Below are 17,207 nucleotides of genomic sequence, written 5' to 3'. Positions count from 1 at the left end.
TTTTTCTCTTGTCCTTGCAACCTAAGAAATTTGATACCATGGAGAGAGCTAAGTGATAGAGCACAGAAGGAAAGCCCAGCATTTGTAGTGAATATTGGAGAAAAGCTAAAACTTCAGTAGAAATCAACTAATGTAGACCTGAGTCCTAGAGACTGCACTTATACAAGTTGTGTAAAACAAAATTCAGGCCAGAATGGATATTGCAAATGCAATGTTGCTACATAAAGGTAGCCAGCTACATAGACTTTGTATGACAACTGGAATCAATGGCTGGTCATCCAGAAGGGGCAAAACCAAGTTAGCAGTCCACTGTAGATGTACTATGTATATAATGCAGGTACACATTACCTCAGGGAAAATGTATGTAAGCAGAATCGCAAAACACTTTCCTTACCATCTGGAAAAATGAGCCTAGTTGCTAAGTGGAAGAGATGTGTGGGTTTGACACAGAGATGCTACGGCTTACCTGTTTCAAGATTTTGCTCTTCCTCTCTTTTTTCTTTCACATCTTCTGAAGAACAATCCTCTTCTTTTTTTCCCCTTTTCACAATTTCCTTAGGGTCTTTTAAATGAATTATAAAAGTGTGCTTGTCCTTTTTCACTGTCACCTTGATAAAAGTTGGCCCTGGGGAAAATAAGGGATAGAAGATGGGCTGCTGCTGATGCCCCATTAAGGTCCTTGACGAGACACCTAAATAACTCAGCAGAGAATGTAACTAAGGGCATGGAAACATCTATGGACATCACTATTTTATAGAAAGATGCCTAAGGAATAATGTGATTTTTTAAAAATTTTCAAAGACAACTTTATTCATGACACATATTAAAAATAAAAAACAAAACACCTCCCAACCCCCTGGAAATGAGTAAAAAAAAAAATTAAATAAATAAAATCCACCTCCCACCTCCCTGTTCAATAAAATAAAAGGGGGGAAAAGGGAATAAAATAAAAGGGAAAAATAAAAAAAAAAGGGGGTAAAAAGGCAAAGGGAAACAAAACAAAACAAAAAACCGGAAAACAAAGAAAAACCCACCCCAAAACAAGGTAGTATATTTCCCCAGGGGGTAGGGGATTTTACACTGGAGCCTCTGGAAGCAGGAGGGAGATCTTCTGGCTACAGACACCTGCAAAGAAAGACACTCAAAACAAAAAGAAACAAAAGGAAACAAGAGAGATCACCAGGAATCTGGAAAGGCAGAGAGCCTGAAAAGAGGGGTGGGTGGGTGGCAAACTGGCAGGACAAGAGCAGGTGGAGGGGACTGTGGAAAGTTAGGGAGAAGATAGAGGGAAGGTAACAAGAAGAACAGTTTGGTGTGCTTCCAGAGCCCTGGGTAAAAATACCCCTCCTACCACCCATGCCCACCTACCCTTGAGCAGCCCCCAAGGGAGTGAAGTGTGATAGGGAAACAAGGGGAGCAGCTTGTGCCACTGAGACGTGTCCATGGTGAGACCCCAGAGTGATTGAGCAGCCCCCAGCCCCACTCCCTGGGCCTTCCCCTACTCCTTAAAGCAGGTCCCTCCTCAGCAGTTAGTTATGGGATTCTACCCCCTTCCACAGTATATCTTTAAAAAAAAAATTTTTTTTCCATCAAGATCATTTTCTATTTTTCTTTTTCTTTTTTTTTAAATTCTTCCCCCACCCTTCTTTCCTCTTTTTTTTTTCTCTCTCTCCTCCTAATACACACTTTTTTGGTAAGAGGAATACCATGATGTCGCTCTAGCTCGGCCCTTGTAGATGTGACCCGGGAGCCAGAAATAAATCGCAAGCGGATGAGGGAGATGTTTGCAGACTTTCTAATCAAATTACAAAAGAGGAAATACATTGGTTGAGACTATTGTACACCTATACTCAACTTGGTGATTAATCACATGAGCTAGTTGTATTTTACAGCTTATAAAGAATTACATCAATGGTAATTAGAGTACTGTTATCATTAGTAGCAGCAAATCAGAATTTTCCAAATGGCAGTTTCCCTCTTCTGGTGTTCTCATTTTTTGCCTTTTTTTTTTAATGTTTTTTTTTTTTTTTTAAATTTATTTTCAGCGTAACAGTATTCATTGTTTTTGCACCACACCCAGTGCTCCATGCAATCCGTGCCCTCTCCAATACCCACCACCTGGTTCCCCCAATCTCCCACCCCCAGCCCCTTCAAAACCCTCAGATTGTTTTTCAGAGTCCATAGTCTCTCACAGTTCACCTCCCCTTCCAATTTCCCTCAACTCCCTTCTCCTTCTCTTCTCTTCTTCTTCTCCTTTTTTTTTTTTTAAGATTTTTATTTTTATTTATTTGACAGACAGAGATCACAAGTAGGCAGAGAGGCAGGCAGAGAGAGAAGAAGGGAAGCAGGCTCCCTCTCCGGGATCATGACCTGAGCCGAAGGCAGAGGCTTTTCCACTTAGCCACCCAGGTGCTCCCCCCCTTTTTTTAATCCAGCTTATTCTTTTCAACTTTGAGCTATCTTCTGCCTCATTGATAGGATTAGTATTTGCTGTGACTTGTCTGAAACTAATAAACATGAGCATATACAAATTTCGATAAGCGTGAGGAATAGTTATGGAAAATAGAACATAGCAACATAAAACTTGAGTCCAGTAGTTTTCTCAGTTATGTGATTTTGAGCTCCATTTTTAATTACTATTAATTGTACACTATACCCCAGGACGATATTCAAAATATTCAAAATATCAAATATCAACTATGAAAACATATGATAATATAAATATGTGTACCTATATTAATAATAATCCCTATCATGGTTTAAATAAACAAGCCTTATATAATAAAATGGTCTGACATTTGATATAAGTTGTACCGCCAACCATTATTTAAATAATTTGAATGACTTTCAGGCCTTTTTATTTTAAAAATTATTGATGTGATCTTTTGTTTGATGTGGTGATTATCATCTAATGATGCTTCCACTTGAGCCATGATTTCACATAGGGAACAGTATGTAACTTTTGCAATGACTTCCTTCTTAAATTGGTAGATATTAGATGATAAGAAAGAAAGAAGGGAAGAGAGAGGGATTGAGAGAGAGAAAGGTAGGGAGGGGAGGATAGGAAATGAGGAGGGGTAAATCTGGCGCCAGACAGAGGGTGGGGGTAGGAGGAGCCTGTGTTACCCCTTGCTGGGGGGCATAACCTTGTGGACATTAAATAGGGCCCTGCTCAAATTTCTTCCACACTGAACTCCTCCCAGTTCTGAGAGACAATAAGCTACCAAATAAAGCCCAGGTTCTCAAATCCACCTGAGAGATCTTTTTTTTTTTTTTAATTTATTTGACAGACAGAGATCATAAGTAGGCAGAGAGGCAGGAAGAGAGAGAGAGAAGGGGAAGCAGGCTCCCTGCTGAGTAAAGAGCCCAATGCAGGGCTTTCTCCCAGGACCCTAAGATCATGACCTGAGCTGAAGGCAGAGGCTTTAACCCACTAAGCCACCCAGGCACCCCTACCTAAGAGATCTTTAAAGCCCAGTGAAAAGATAGACCCTATAAGATGTCTCGGATAGGTTCCCTAGAGCTCATATCTGCTTCTTGGGAAGAATTACACATTTCCTTTAGGGGTTTTCTAGACTAGGTCCTCACTGCATCCACAAGGCTCATCTCCCATTCAAAGACTTCTGAATCCAGAAGAAACTTCTCTGTGGCAAAACTACCTGGACCTTGGTAGCAGAACCCCAAGCTTGGTGCTCCAGAGCCCAGATTAGAAATTTGCTCTCAAATCACAGTGTGTGCTTGGTTTCTGAGATAACACTATATGCTGTAATTAATATTACTAATTAATTATGTTTATTGTGGTTACGATGATAATATTTTCGAATCATACAGAAACATTTTAAGATTTTTAACAACCAGAATGTTTGTAACAGTATGTCCCAGCTAACCTCTCAGCTGGCTTGTGCCTTGCAGTCAATTGTAACAGAAGAATGTGAAGGCTGGAAGTGCTGAATGTGGTGTATAATAAAGAAGATTGGGTACATTACCACTCTCACCTATCACATCCAAGGGTACAAGGCCCCAAGATGATCTGAAATGGGTTAGTATCTTCCAAACTATTAATCGGCTGTGTTCAAAAGGTACCTTTTTCAAATGTTGTCTTCTCTACTTCAATCTGCCCTCCATCTGAAGGATACAGATAAGAATTTGTTCCTGAGATTTGGATGGGTATGTCTCCCATATTATATCCATGAAACTAGAAGGGAAAACATCAGGCTTTGAGTGTGAAACGGCAACTGACAAAAATCAACTCAACAGTGTGAGCCAGTTAAAGTTGCTGTAAGCTTAATTCTGCTAAATGAATGTCTGTCACTTTATAGACTCACAGGACAGTGTCCATATTATCTTTAGTACCTCCTGTGATATTACAAGACAGGCAGAATTAAAGGAGGTCCATGATTTTAAAATCTGTTCACTGGAGCATCCTTCCGGAGCATCCTTCCAGCTAGTACAGATCAAATAATTATACTACTGAAAAGCAGTGGGAGAAGAAATCAATTTCTCTTTCATTGGCTATTAATTTTTTGTTTAAAGTAAACTGATATATTGAGGAATAGTGACACTTTATGCATTTTTCTTGACACTTTATACTTTAGGAAGTAATATAGTAATGACATTTTTTGCTAAGTGTTGCTAATAGAACTCCAAATGATTGTGATGCATGCTAATGCCTGAGAACTGGCTTAGAGTAGCTACTAGAACAACAAGGGCTGTTACATTTTTGTCCATCTCTTGCCCATTAGGTTTTCCTTATAAGACTGTCTGAGGGACAGACTGGCAAAGGGATGATTTTACCAATGCCTACAAGCAAAATACATGGGTGCATACTCAGCAATGCCTGTCACCTGAGACGATACAGCTAACCTTTGTATTCACTTTGATCTTTCACAGTTGCTTTATTTACATTAACCTAAATGAACGCTTTTGTGTCAAATCTCCATTTTTCTTGTTCTTAGTAACCTAGTTTCACAGTACTCAAGAAAAACTGGCCTGACGGTATTCCCATCTTGGTGACTGGCTACAGTGAAAGTCCTATGTATCTGAGGGTTGAGTATGGGTCTGAGATCATCTACGCTAGAAGAAACTTCAAGGCCTTCTGTGGTGTCAGTGAAGACTGGGAACCTTGTGATTCCACAGAAGCTGTGTTTCTCCCAGAACAATTTGTAAGGACCCAAAGAGGCTTCTTGGAACGCTGATTTTACCGGATAAGTGATCTCAGGTTCTGGTTGCTGGAGGGGTTCCTCTGCTACTTCTGGAATCTTCATTTGTTCTTCTTTAGATTTCTCCTTGAAAAGAAATTTTTTCTTTGAAGATTTACTGTCTTCTTTCTCTACCCTTTCCTTGCCTTTCTTTTTACCAGCTTCCTTACTCTTCTTTTCTGCTTTTTTTTCTTCCTTTAAGCGCTCTTCTTCTGCTAATCGATCTTGTTCTTCTTTCCATGCCTATAAACACATTTAAAAAAATTAACAGGACTTTGAAACAAATTAGATCCCATTCAGGTTCATTTTGGAGAATACTTCATATGCTTTTTGTAAGGCATCTCTGATAAATTAAGATACTGAGCTAGAAACCTTGGAGTTACCCTTGACTCTCTTCTTTCACTCAACTTCCGTGTACCACGCCCTGCCAAGCTCTTTAGAGAATTCTCCTTACTGAGCTTCCTCTCTCATCTTCTTTGAATTTTCCTTTAATTCAGGTCTTCTCATTTTATCCTGAACTATGACATCAGCCTCTTAGCTGGTCTCCCTGCCGTCTATATTTTTCCACATGAATCCAGTCCCTAGTTTAAGTCCTGGTTAATCCAGCAATATGGTGGACCAGATGTGCAAAGAAACACTCCTGGCATAAAACATTTCAAAAATGATAGATAAAATGTAAATTGTCATTGCAATGCATAGCAGGGCTGGCAACAAAATAAAAGGTATGAAAAAGCACTAGTCTAGTGAGGAACAGGAGTATTCAGGACAGAAGTTTCTGAGGGCTTTATGTCCATCCCTGGCAGCTTAGAACAGGAGTTTCAATGAGTTACAGGGACTAGAGCATTAACTTGGGAGAGCAAATCAGAGACCTCTGAATAGAGCAGATATTTTTAAAAAATGACACCTTCGTTGGATGAACTAAAAAAACACAAACTTTCCCTATAGAGGAAGAGCATGAATTCTAGCTTGCTTCTTTGTCCCTGAGTTAAAGGTTGAGAAGAGGTGGGGGGAATCTCCCCTGAGAACTAATGACAAATTGTCCTCACACAGATTTGAGGCCAAAATATATTACCTTAAAAATGTATTCTAAAAAGGTTGTGGGTGGAAATGCGCTCACAAATGAGAATGAGGAAGTAAGCCAGAAACAAGAATCTGAAGGAGAAGCATACTGTGAAGACATATCTGTGAAGTCGAAGATGATATTGGAATTATCAAATAGAGGATATAACATAAGTATTTTAATCTGCTTAATCTTTAATTTGTTTAAAGAGAAAGAAGTGTTCAAAGTTAAATAGGAAACAAAAAAAGTATTAAAAATAAGAAGGTGAGTTTGAAATCTCTGTTAGAAATGAAATAGAACTTTAGAAAAGGTAGCATTTGAATAGATTATGGCTGAGCCATTTCCAGAGTTGATGAAAGACATGGACCCTAACATTCAGGAAGGCCAATGAGTTAAAAGCAGGAAGTAACAGAGGTGTGTGGACTTCAAAAATAAGTCAGTCAGAGAAAGACAAATATCATATGATTTCATAGTATGTGATCTATTCCAGAGAATATTCCATGGACACTCCATAACAATGTGTATTCTGTTGTTTTAGGATGGAATGTTCTGAATGTATCTGCGAAGTCCATCTGGTCCAGTGTGTTATTCAAAGCCCTTGTTTCTTCTTTGATCTTCTGCTTAGATGATCTGTCCATTGCTGTGAGTGGGGTGTTAAAGTCTCCTACTATTATTGTATTATTATCAATGTGTTTCTTTAACTTTGTTATTAACTGGCTTATGTAACTGGATTCTCCCGTTAGGAGCATAAATATTTATAATTTTTAGATCTTCTTGTTGAATAGGCCCTTTTAACTATGATATAGTGTCCCTCTTCATCCCTTACTACAGTCTTTGGTTTAAAATCTAATTTGTCTGGTATAAGGATTGCTACCCCAGCTGTCTTTTGATGTCCCATAGCATGATAAGTGGTTCTCCATTTCCTCACTTTCAATCTGGAGGTGTCCTTTAGTTCTAAAATGAATTTCTTACAGACACCAGATAGGTCTTCCTTTTTTATCTAATCTGATACTCTGTGTCTTCTGATTGGAGCATTTATCCCATTTACATTCAGAGCAACTATTGGAAGAAATGAATTTAGTGCCATTGTATTACCTATAAAGTCATTCTTTCTGTATATTACTTCTGTTCCTTTCTGGCCTCTGTTATTTTTGGGTGCTCTCTCCACTTACAGGATCCCCTTTAATAATTCTTTTTTTTTTAAAGATTTTATTTTTTTTATTTGAAAGGAGACAGAGCAAGAGAGAGAGAGAGAGAGAGTATGCTTGATTTTAATAGGTATGTCCAGCTTTCCAAAGTAGAAGTGCCCACTTATATTTCAACCAGCAGTATATGAGAATTCACTTTGCTTCACATCCTTGACAAAATGTGCTTTTTGTCTTTTAAATTTTGGCCAAAAATGATGGATTTGATTACATAAAAGTAAAATATTTCTGTATAAATAAAAACATAAATGATACTTATTAATAAGGAAATTGTTTTATACTTTATAAATATCCAAATTATAGACTAACAATACTGCTCTGTAAATAAGTTAAATCTATAGATATTACTTGGAAGTGACAGTCATGATATGTTGCTATGAAAAAAAGTTATGTGGCAGAGTAAAAAAAAAAATATATCAATCTAAATCAAACCAAACAAATGCAGACCCTCTTCTTTATTTGTGCATGTGTTATGTAGCAGAGTAAAATATATATATATATATATATATATATATATATATATATATATATAAATCTAAATCAAAACCAAACAAATGCAGGCCTTATTCCTTATTTGTGCATGTGTGCAGGTATGAGTATAGAGCATACCAAATCGTTACTATTTTTTATTTTCAGGGGCTTAGGAGAGCCAAAGTAATTTTGACTTATTATAAAACATATATCAATTTTGTAATTAAAATTCCAATTAAAAATTGGAAACAAAAAACAAACACCTGCAGCAGAAACAGAGAGTATACTAAGTATGAACAAGACACTGCCCTGGATTTTGGTTATATAAATGTGAATGACACAGAGTCCTTTAAAGGTTTATCACCTGGAGAAGAAGACAGCTCAGCGGAGAGACTGCTTTTTCATTGCAGATTCAATTATTTCTGAGAGTTTAGTAAAAAAAATCACTTCTATTTCACCACACAAACTTTCTATCACACAGTAAATTTGAATTTGTAATGATTCAGTATCATTTGTCTTTCCTTGAATTACCTTGAGAGAGCCTTCTAAAATGAAAGGAATCTTTTCCTTCTCTTTTTCTTTTTCTTGATCTGCTATCTCTGTTTTGCTCATTCCTTTGCTACCTATAACCAGAGAAAATTAAATTTCTTAGTAACTCTCAATAACAAAGTTTCATAGAAGGGCCAAATGTCTGGATTGTACGGGATTTTACAGGCAATCAAGTCCAACTCTCCATTCATTCATCCCTCACTTTTTCTCGCTGCCTCCAGAGCGGATGTCTGAAGTGGAACTGAGCTCCTCTAGAGATGAGGAAGTCATTGTCCTTGGTGGAAGCATGTACTTCCATTCTCACTGTGTTGTGACCCTGAAGCTTTTATTGAAGTAGACTCTCTCTTCCTACAGCTGTAACCTAAAATTCCTAGATTAACCCTTAAAAGACCACACAGAACAAATCTAATTTACAATGAAGCCCTCCTCTTGCCATTATAGTCATTCTGTTTTGAAGATTTACAACTTTCCTGACTTAATAGGTCTCAAACTGAATGCAATACCTACCAAGTGTATTCCCATCCCAAACTGACCATTTTCTGGTTTTCCCCCAGGCATCTAGATGATAATTAAGCTTTGGATTCTGTTCAGAAGAGAATAAAGAAAAAGCAGTAAACCCACAAATTTTCCTGCTCATAGGCAAGTGTGGCCCTAGACGTTATTGTGAGAGAGTGATCCTACCTCTCTTTTTTATACAGTTCCAATCTATCATTCCAGGTACATAATGCTGTCCTTCTGTGCTCCCATCAGGAGCAAGGTCAAGCTGATGGATGGATTGATTATATAAGCATTTTTGTGGATGATGACTGATTCATTACCAACTTGGCTTTCTAATTTTTATTTTAAAATCAAGCCAGCAGAAATTCTTTTGGTAACTGACAGAAGTTGCAAAATCTTTGGAAAATATATAGCTTTGCTTCTTTACAAGAAATCACTCTCTCAACTTCTGCTATCAGAAATAATAAATATTATTAACATGGAAACAGTTCCTATGCATGCACCTAGTGAGCTATCTCTATTTTCCAGAAAAGTTACCTCATTGCTTTAGTTCTTTATCAGGTATCCTTCCTCTTTTTTTTCACCCTCTTTCCTTTCCCCACCTCAACAAAGCCATGGAAATTAACAAAAATAAATGTATGTATTGATTCCACATCCTGTCAAGTGCCTCTCACAAGCCCCCAAGAAACCATTTTCCCTTTATTTTCAGGTTCTTACCTCCAGTTAGTCTTGGGACTCTTCTGCTTACTCTCCTAAGAAAGGTCTTGTTTTAATCTTACTTTTGGAATCTGTAAGCATTCTAATGGAGAGATACTGACTCTGAATTTGTCTCCTATATCGTCAATAAATCCTAGATAGATGAACCTATCAACCCTGCCAAAATAAAGACATCTGGCATTTCTTTAACATCACATTTAATTTGCTGTACAGATAGAATCTGCCAGGTCTGGCAGGAAGCGGCATCAATATAATGTCAAATATTCCATTATCCCATCATCGATCTCATCATATTTGGAATGCAACTATTTGATTTTTTAGAAAAAGTAAAGAATCACAGAAATTTATACTTTAATACTTAAGTATTCAGTCCTGATTACATTAACAAATAGGAAAATGTCTTTGGACTTTACATGTAAGTTCAACCAGTTACTTACTTTTAGATTTTTTAATAGCATTGATTTTGCCAGGAGAAGTGATTTTGGCACCAGCAGATTTCAGTTCCAGCTCAGCCTTTATCCTATTGATTTCCTCAGCCATTTTAGATTCTTGATATATGGCTTCTTCTTTTATGACCCAATCTTGAATGGATTTTGCCACAAGTTCCAAATAATTCCTTAAAAAAAGGCAAAAAAGAGCAAATAACAATTGTTACTGTTAGTTATAATCAACCAATACTTAAGATATCAACTGTGCAAATGAAAATTGCCCACATAACAAATGCAATAGACTCAGATATATCCTAGGTGTAATTTGTACAAAACTGTCACATATAAATATCCAGTGAACATATGAAAAACGCCACTTTCATCCACAATTAAAGACATACATATTTAAAAATGAGACATTTCCATCCCAGTAGAGGATTAAAAAGTTTGATTCTTCCAGCACTATTAGCTGGAGAGTAATATGGTGCAATCTCTTTTTAGGGAAATTTTATAGCATAATAGAAACTCTTTTGATTGACTTGCTGGATTGAATTGAAATGCTGAAGTCTTGCTGTAAAACTTCCTGGCCTGCAAATACCCACACCCCAAATACTGTGCCCTACATTGCTTGTGCACTTATGCTCACACCAGTGAGTTGTTGCTCACCAGGATTCGGTCATATTTGTTTCCAAACCCATTCATTCTATTTATACTTATGACTGTACTTATTTGTAATGAAATGTTATGTATACTTTAACATATGAATGTCCTGAGAGAGTTGCTTCTGAGGAAATAAGTTGAAATATTTAGGTTTGACCATCAAGATTAGTTATTGTCAAATCGTGTGAAAGTGAGGCTTCTAAAGCTTGAAAAATAAAGCTAGAGGGATTTTATACTCAGGTCATTTCACAAATTTCTTCCATTCTTGATTCCTTTTAAAGAAATTAACTGAAAACTATAGACTATGAGTTATGGATACCCAACATCTTCATTGCGAAAGGAAAAGATATCTTTTTTTTTTTTTAAGATTTTATTTATTTATTTGACAGAGAGAGATCACAAGTAGATGGAGAGGCAGGCAGAGAGAGAGAGAGAGGGAAGCAGGCTCCCCGCTGAGCAGAGAGCCCGATGCGGGCCTCGATCCCAGGACCCTGAGATCATGACCTGAGCCGAAGGCAGCGGCCCAACCCACTGAGCCACCCAGGCGCCCAGGAAAAGATATCTTAAACTCAACCTGTTCCTAAATTGACTGATCTTCCTCTCCAAACTGCCCCATCAAACCTTTTTGGCGTCTTAACTGATAGCAAGCCTATACTTCAAGTTGATCAGGCCAAATGCCCTGAAGGCATCCTTGGACCACTTTTATTTTCTCACACTCCCTTCCAATCTCTTGGGAGACCCAAATGATTTTTTTTTAAATATATTCAAAACCTAATCACTTCTTATTTAAACTTTATTGTTATCTTCCTGGTTTAAGCCACCATCACCTCTTGCTAGGATGGTTGCAGTAGTCTCCCAGCCTGCCTCTGTGTCCCAATCTTGATCCTCTGTAGTCTACTCTCAACAGAGTCATTAGAGAGATTCTTTTCATTCTTAAGTCAGATCATGTCTCTCTCCAGTTCAGAACCTTTCAATGAGTCTGCCTTTCAAACAAAACCTAGAGTTCTTGCTATTTTTCTGGGATGAAGGAACACAGCCAAATCAGTATTCAAATGAGGTGACAAAATAGAGAATATGTCAGCATGCAATGATTCAGGAATTCACCAGCCATAGATACTTTCCGAAAGAATTGCTCACAAATGTACTCCAGCTGCATTGAAAAAATAAATCTAAGAAAGGAGACAACATGGGATATAAATAAGAGTTGAGGAAAAAAAAAGTATGATTTGTAATTAAATGTAAATAAATATTTGTGTTACTTGTCTGTGATTAGAAAATATTACTTAATAATTGGAAATAAAATTTCAAAATGGGAGGTAGGAGATTGGTTGGGAGTAAGTGAAAATATGTTAAAAAATTTTAACATTTTTTGTGAAATGATATTAATACTCATTAACTCCAGTTATGTTACAAAATATTTAAACATGTGATTTAAAAGGATACCTCTAGAAGGATATAAATTGAATGTATAACTTTAAAAACATCACACATTAAGAATGAACTAAAAATTCAATCTAATAAAAAGAAGAAAAGGGATTAATCCTTAAGTAGAAATATACTTATTAAATGGTAAGAATGAAGCCAAAGACATTATTGATAAAAATAGAAGTAAATAAATAAATTCTTTAAAATACAAAGTTTTTTACTGAAAAATCCAAGCTGGTATTTAAAAGACATGTAGCTATAAATCAAAATGATGCAAGAAAATGAAAGGGTGGCAGATGGCTACTTAGGAAGCCAGAAAAGGTCCAGATCCTTGACAACTTTGGTGAGTAGCTGCACTATCCCTGAGACACTGCCCGATTACAGATTTCTCACTACAGAAGAAAACTAATCCCCTTATTAGTTTAACCACTGTAGTCCGTTTTCTATTAATATTGTGAGACACAATTCCTAGTTGACATGTAAAATGATTGAGAAAGTTATATTAGTAAATTTTTTTATAAAAGATACTGACCGATGATACTTATATCAAATGTGGTGAAATTCAAGGTCAAAAACATTAAAGGGAACAAGAAGGATATGTTATGTTGGTAAAAGTTAAAATGCATTAAGAAGGATGGTTTTAAAAATACAGATTCAAAAATAAATTTAAACATACACACCATACACATGAAAGCTAACAGGAGAAACAGACAAAATTATAATAAAAAAGACAGACATTAATACATCTCACTCAGGAATGGACATATATCATGAGAATACTATTTGATTTTATTGTAATAGACATCCAAAATCCAAATGTCATGCACGAAGTTGTAGAACAGTAAATTACATTGTAATTGCAATGTAAACTACAAAAGTAATTGAAAGAATAGAAATCCTGAATAGAAGATTAATTTTAGAAGAATTGCAAATGTTGTAGATAATCCTTTCACACTATCCTCTCTCCCAATGGACCCTGCCATCCAGCCCCCAAAGAGCCACTATCTCTAAACAGTTTTCCATGTGAAGTGTTCCTATTCTTCCCAAAATAATGTACTATATTATGTGAACTGTATATGTGAGTGAAGGATTAGTACACAACCTGTTTTCCCAGTTATTCTGCAAGTCCATTTTCTATCATTCTGTATCCTTTTAAGCTAAAACAATGCTGTGCAAATAATAAATACTGGATATACATTAACCAGCAATGAAAAAATAAAATATTCTCATCATTACTGAGAAGAGAACAAAGCTTTAAGATCCTGAAGAAATAATCAAGGAGCTTGGAAAAAAATCACTGATTTCTAGAGATCTCAGTTTGCTGAGCAACTGGCTGCTGTGTTGACATGTCACTCAGTTGCCTACCTTTGAGTCTTCTCCAGATCAAGTGGAGTTGTCCAGAATCAGCATGCAGAATGTCAGGTTTCAGAATTTCTACTTGAAATCTTTCAGAGGCAGTTTTATTAGAATCTAAATAAATCAGGTGTGAGGTAAGAGCATCCTCATTAGACTTAACTGGTCCCGAAATGATATCTGTCTTCTTTAGTGGTATAGCTTTGATGCTTATCACAGTGGCTGGTACAGCTCAGACCTTTGGCTTGAACTAAATTGAAATTTTCTTTGACTTAGGCCACCTTGCTTAGACTAAGAAGCTAACCAGGTGACTAAGTAACTAACAAGGTAACTAAACTAAGTAGCAATTAACTAAACAAAGTTGGTTACCTGAATCCAACATTGGAGTGAAGAGCAATATTCCAATGTTCACAATGCAGACGTTGTACATTCATTGGATTATGAAAAACTAAAAGTAGAGAGTTGTCCTGGGTATGGTAATAAGAATCAATCCACCTGTATTGCTGGTTGGCTTCTTGAAGAACCTGAAATCAACATATTTGCATTATTGTGTGTGTGTGTGTGTGTGTGTGTGTTTCCCCCCCAGAAGAAGGGTTTCTTGCTAGGGCATATCTCAGCTCCCTTCTCTTCCTGTTAGTCTCACTGTTAGTGAGAACATAAGCAGTGGATTTTTTTTTGGAGCTGAATTCAGCAACTCTTATAGAAAAACAGATACCAGGTTTCAGGTGTTTTTTATTAAGGCTGGGTGATAATAATTAAGTCAAGCAGTTATTTAACTTGTCCCATGCCTTCATACAGATCCTTTCATTTTGTCATTATTAAAAACCCCAGATAAATAGGTACAGTTATTTTTCCTATTTAAAAATACTAAAATCCTCATTTTTTCAGTGGAAATTGGGGCTAAGAGAGGAAAAGAGATTCGTCCAACAACACAGAGTTCGTAATTTCCAGGACAAGTCTCACACCAGTCCAAGTGTCACTGTTTTTGCACTCCAAAGACTGCTCTCCACGTGTACCGGGCTATAGTATAGAGAAATGAGGTGAGTAGTCTTTTTCATACATACTGTTTTCAAACGACTTCTACTCCTGGCCTTTTCCAGAACATTCCACCCTCAGCATGCCCTGCAATTGCAGCTACCAATAGAGGGGCAGAGAGGATAGGCACACTTGTGTCCTGCTTCCATTTCACTACTGATCAATATAAGGAAACATGTCCACGGGAAGATAAATTAGGTAGCTGTGGGTTGTTTTCAACATCAAACTCGTGTAGGAACTTTCAGTTTTCTATTGTTTGGGTGATCTGAAGGCATGGAATTGCTTATTATATTAGGAAAGGACTGTTGTAGTTTTGCTTTCAATTTTACACTGGTAGCATTACCAAAATAATACATTTACTTCCCCAATCTAGTCCCTTGTATGAGAGTCTTTATGGTGTGGCATTTAAGCTATTACATCTGTTCCCTAAGAAGTAATACCAGAAATACACATATGGTGAATATTTTTGCATTAATTGTTTTTGTTACATATGGTACTATCCATTACTTTACTTTTTGGAAAAGCAAATTCTTTTTATTTATTTATTTATTTATTTATTTTTAAAGATTTTATTTATTTATTTGACAGACAGAGATCACAAGTAGGCAGAGAGGCAGGCAGAGAGAGAGGGAGGAGGAAGCAGGCTCCCTGCTGAGCAGAGAGCCTGAAGCAGGGCTTGATCCCAGGACCCTGAGATCATGACCTGAGCCGAAGGCAGAGGCTTTAACCCACTGAGCCACCCAGGCACCCCGCAAATTCCTTTTAGACTTTAAATCCCTAAACCAAGTATGTTCATTTCTGATGAATATGTATCCTTCTTTCCATTAGAGAGCTCTGCAAAATGTGTTTTCATATTTACTTTGGCTGCTAGAATTTACATATTTACACTAAGTTTCTCAGAGCTATAGTTGCTCTCAATCAATGCTTGACAAGTTTTCATATATCTTTCCTCACCTTTTTTTTTACTATTTGGCTTTTACCTATTAGTCTATATTAATATTGCTGGTGCCATAAATTTATTATTAAAAATAAACATGTACTTATTGCAGCATTATTCACAGTAGCCAAGATATGGAGGCAACCGTGCACCTGGGTGGCTCAGTCGGCTAAGCATCTGCCTTCAGCTCAGGTCATGATCCTGGAGTCCTGGGATGAAGTCCTGCATAGGGTTCTCTGCTCAGTAGGGAGTCTGCTTCTCACTCTCCCTCTGCCCCTCCCCTCTGCTCATGCTTGCTCTCTGTCTCTCAAAATAAATAAATAAAAATCTTAAAAAAAAAAAAGATATGGCAGTAAACCAAATGTTCTACCATAGGTGAATGGATAAAGGAGATGTGAGATATATTTATATATATACACGCACACATATATACACACAATTACATATATACATATATGTATACAGATATAGGTACAATATATATGTACATATATACAATTAAATATATAGATATATAAATATATAATGTATACTATATATACAATATAAATTTATTGTATATATATATATAATTAAAAATTACCCCAACATGCAAAAGAATGAACTCTTGTCATTTGCAATAACATGGATGGATCTGGAAGGTATAATACTAATTGAAATAAGTCAGTCAGAGAAAGACAAATACCACATGATTTCACTCATATGTGGAAGTTATGAAGCAAAACAAATGAACAAACAAAGGAAAAAGAGATAAACAAAAAACAGATTCTTAAATACAGAAAACAAACTGGTGGTTGCCCAGAGGCAGGTTGCCCAGAGGCAGGTGAAACAGGTGAAGGGGATGAGGAGAACACTTATCATGACGAGCACTGAGAAATGTATAGAAGAGTTGAATCATTATATTTTATACCTGAAACTAATATAACTCTGTATATTAACTATACTTCAGTTAAAACAATAAATACCTCCTATGTCCCCGATACTGTGTAGGTTCTAGGAAAACAAAAGTGAACAAGGTAAGATTTTCCTTTAAGAGCTGATTAAGATTTTTATAGATCATCCTGGATTCAGAGACATATCCTAAGAAGATGAAATTGATGGAGTCTGATACATAGCATGGATGGGGCAGGAGCAGAAGTGGATTGACGATGAGGGGGATGCTGTACTAGAACAACTGGATGGTGGCTGGACTGATGTAGCCACAGTGGAGATGGTGAGGAGCTTTGATGGTATCAAAATTTGATGATGGATCAGACAGGCAGGACACAGGAAAAGCTGAGATAAAGGATGACTCTTAGCCAATTTGGCTTGAAGGTGGTATTTTCTGAGATCAATGAGGAGAGGAACATGCTTAGGTGGGAAAATTATTAGTTTCATCTGAGACACTGAAGCTGAGATGCTTGTCAGAAATTCAATTGGAATTTGGAGTTAGGTCTTCTAGGGTGGAATCAAGAGAGAAATCATTTGGAAGGTAAAATTTTAGAAGTCATTAATATTAGATCAGATACATAGATGAATCATCACAAGAATGTTTACAGTAGAGAGAAGATGGTTCAGGGCTAAGACTCCAGACATTTTTATATTTAGACGTTAGGTCAACAAAATTCCAAACAGAGCACTGAGGAGAGGTATATTAAGACATCTTGGTAACGGAGAGTGAGGAGTATTTCA

The 17,207-nt window shown here is 36.7% G+C and overlaps 1 protein-coding gene across 1 annotated transcript in view; it reads right to left on the bottom strand.

Annotated features, from left to right (window-relative positions):
- SPAG17 (sperm associated antigen 17) overlaps positions 1-17,207 on the bottom strand; it is a 254,989-nt gene that overhangs the window by 113,756 nt on the left and 124,026 nt on the right. Inside the window, exons 18-23 of the mRNA XM_047725498.1 lie at positions 13,934-14,088; positions 10,136-10,314; positions 8,466-8,557; positions 5,202-5,441; positions 4,084-4,195; positions 467-625 (exon numbers count right to left, since the gene is read on the bottom strand). Coding sequence (XP_047581454.1) covers positions 467-625; positions 4,084-4,195; positions 5,202-5,441; positions 8,466-8,557; positions 10,136-10,314; positions 13,934-14,088 — 937 coding nt within the window. The remainder of the gene's footprint in view (positions 1-466; positions 626-4,083; positions 4,196-5,201; positions 5,442-8,465; positions 8,558-10,135; positions 10,315-13,933; positions 14,089-17,207) is intronic.

The sequence above is a fragment of the Lutra lutra genome, chromosome 4 (genome assembly GCF_902655055.1).
Source record: "Lutra lutra chromosome 4, mLutLut1.2, whole genome shotgun sequence".
NCBI lineage: Eukaryota > Metazoa > Chordata > Mammalia > Carnivora > Mustelidae > Lutra > Lutra lutra.
The sequence above is the reverse complement of the archived record's forward strand: the minus strand, read 5'-3'. Positions and strand labels throughout refer to the sequence as shown.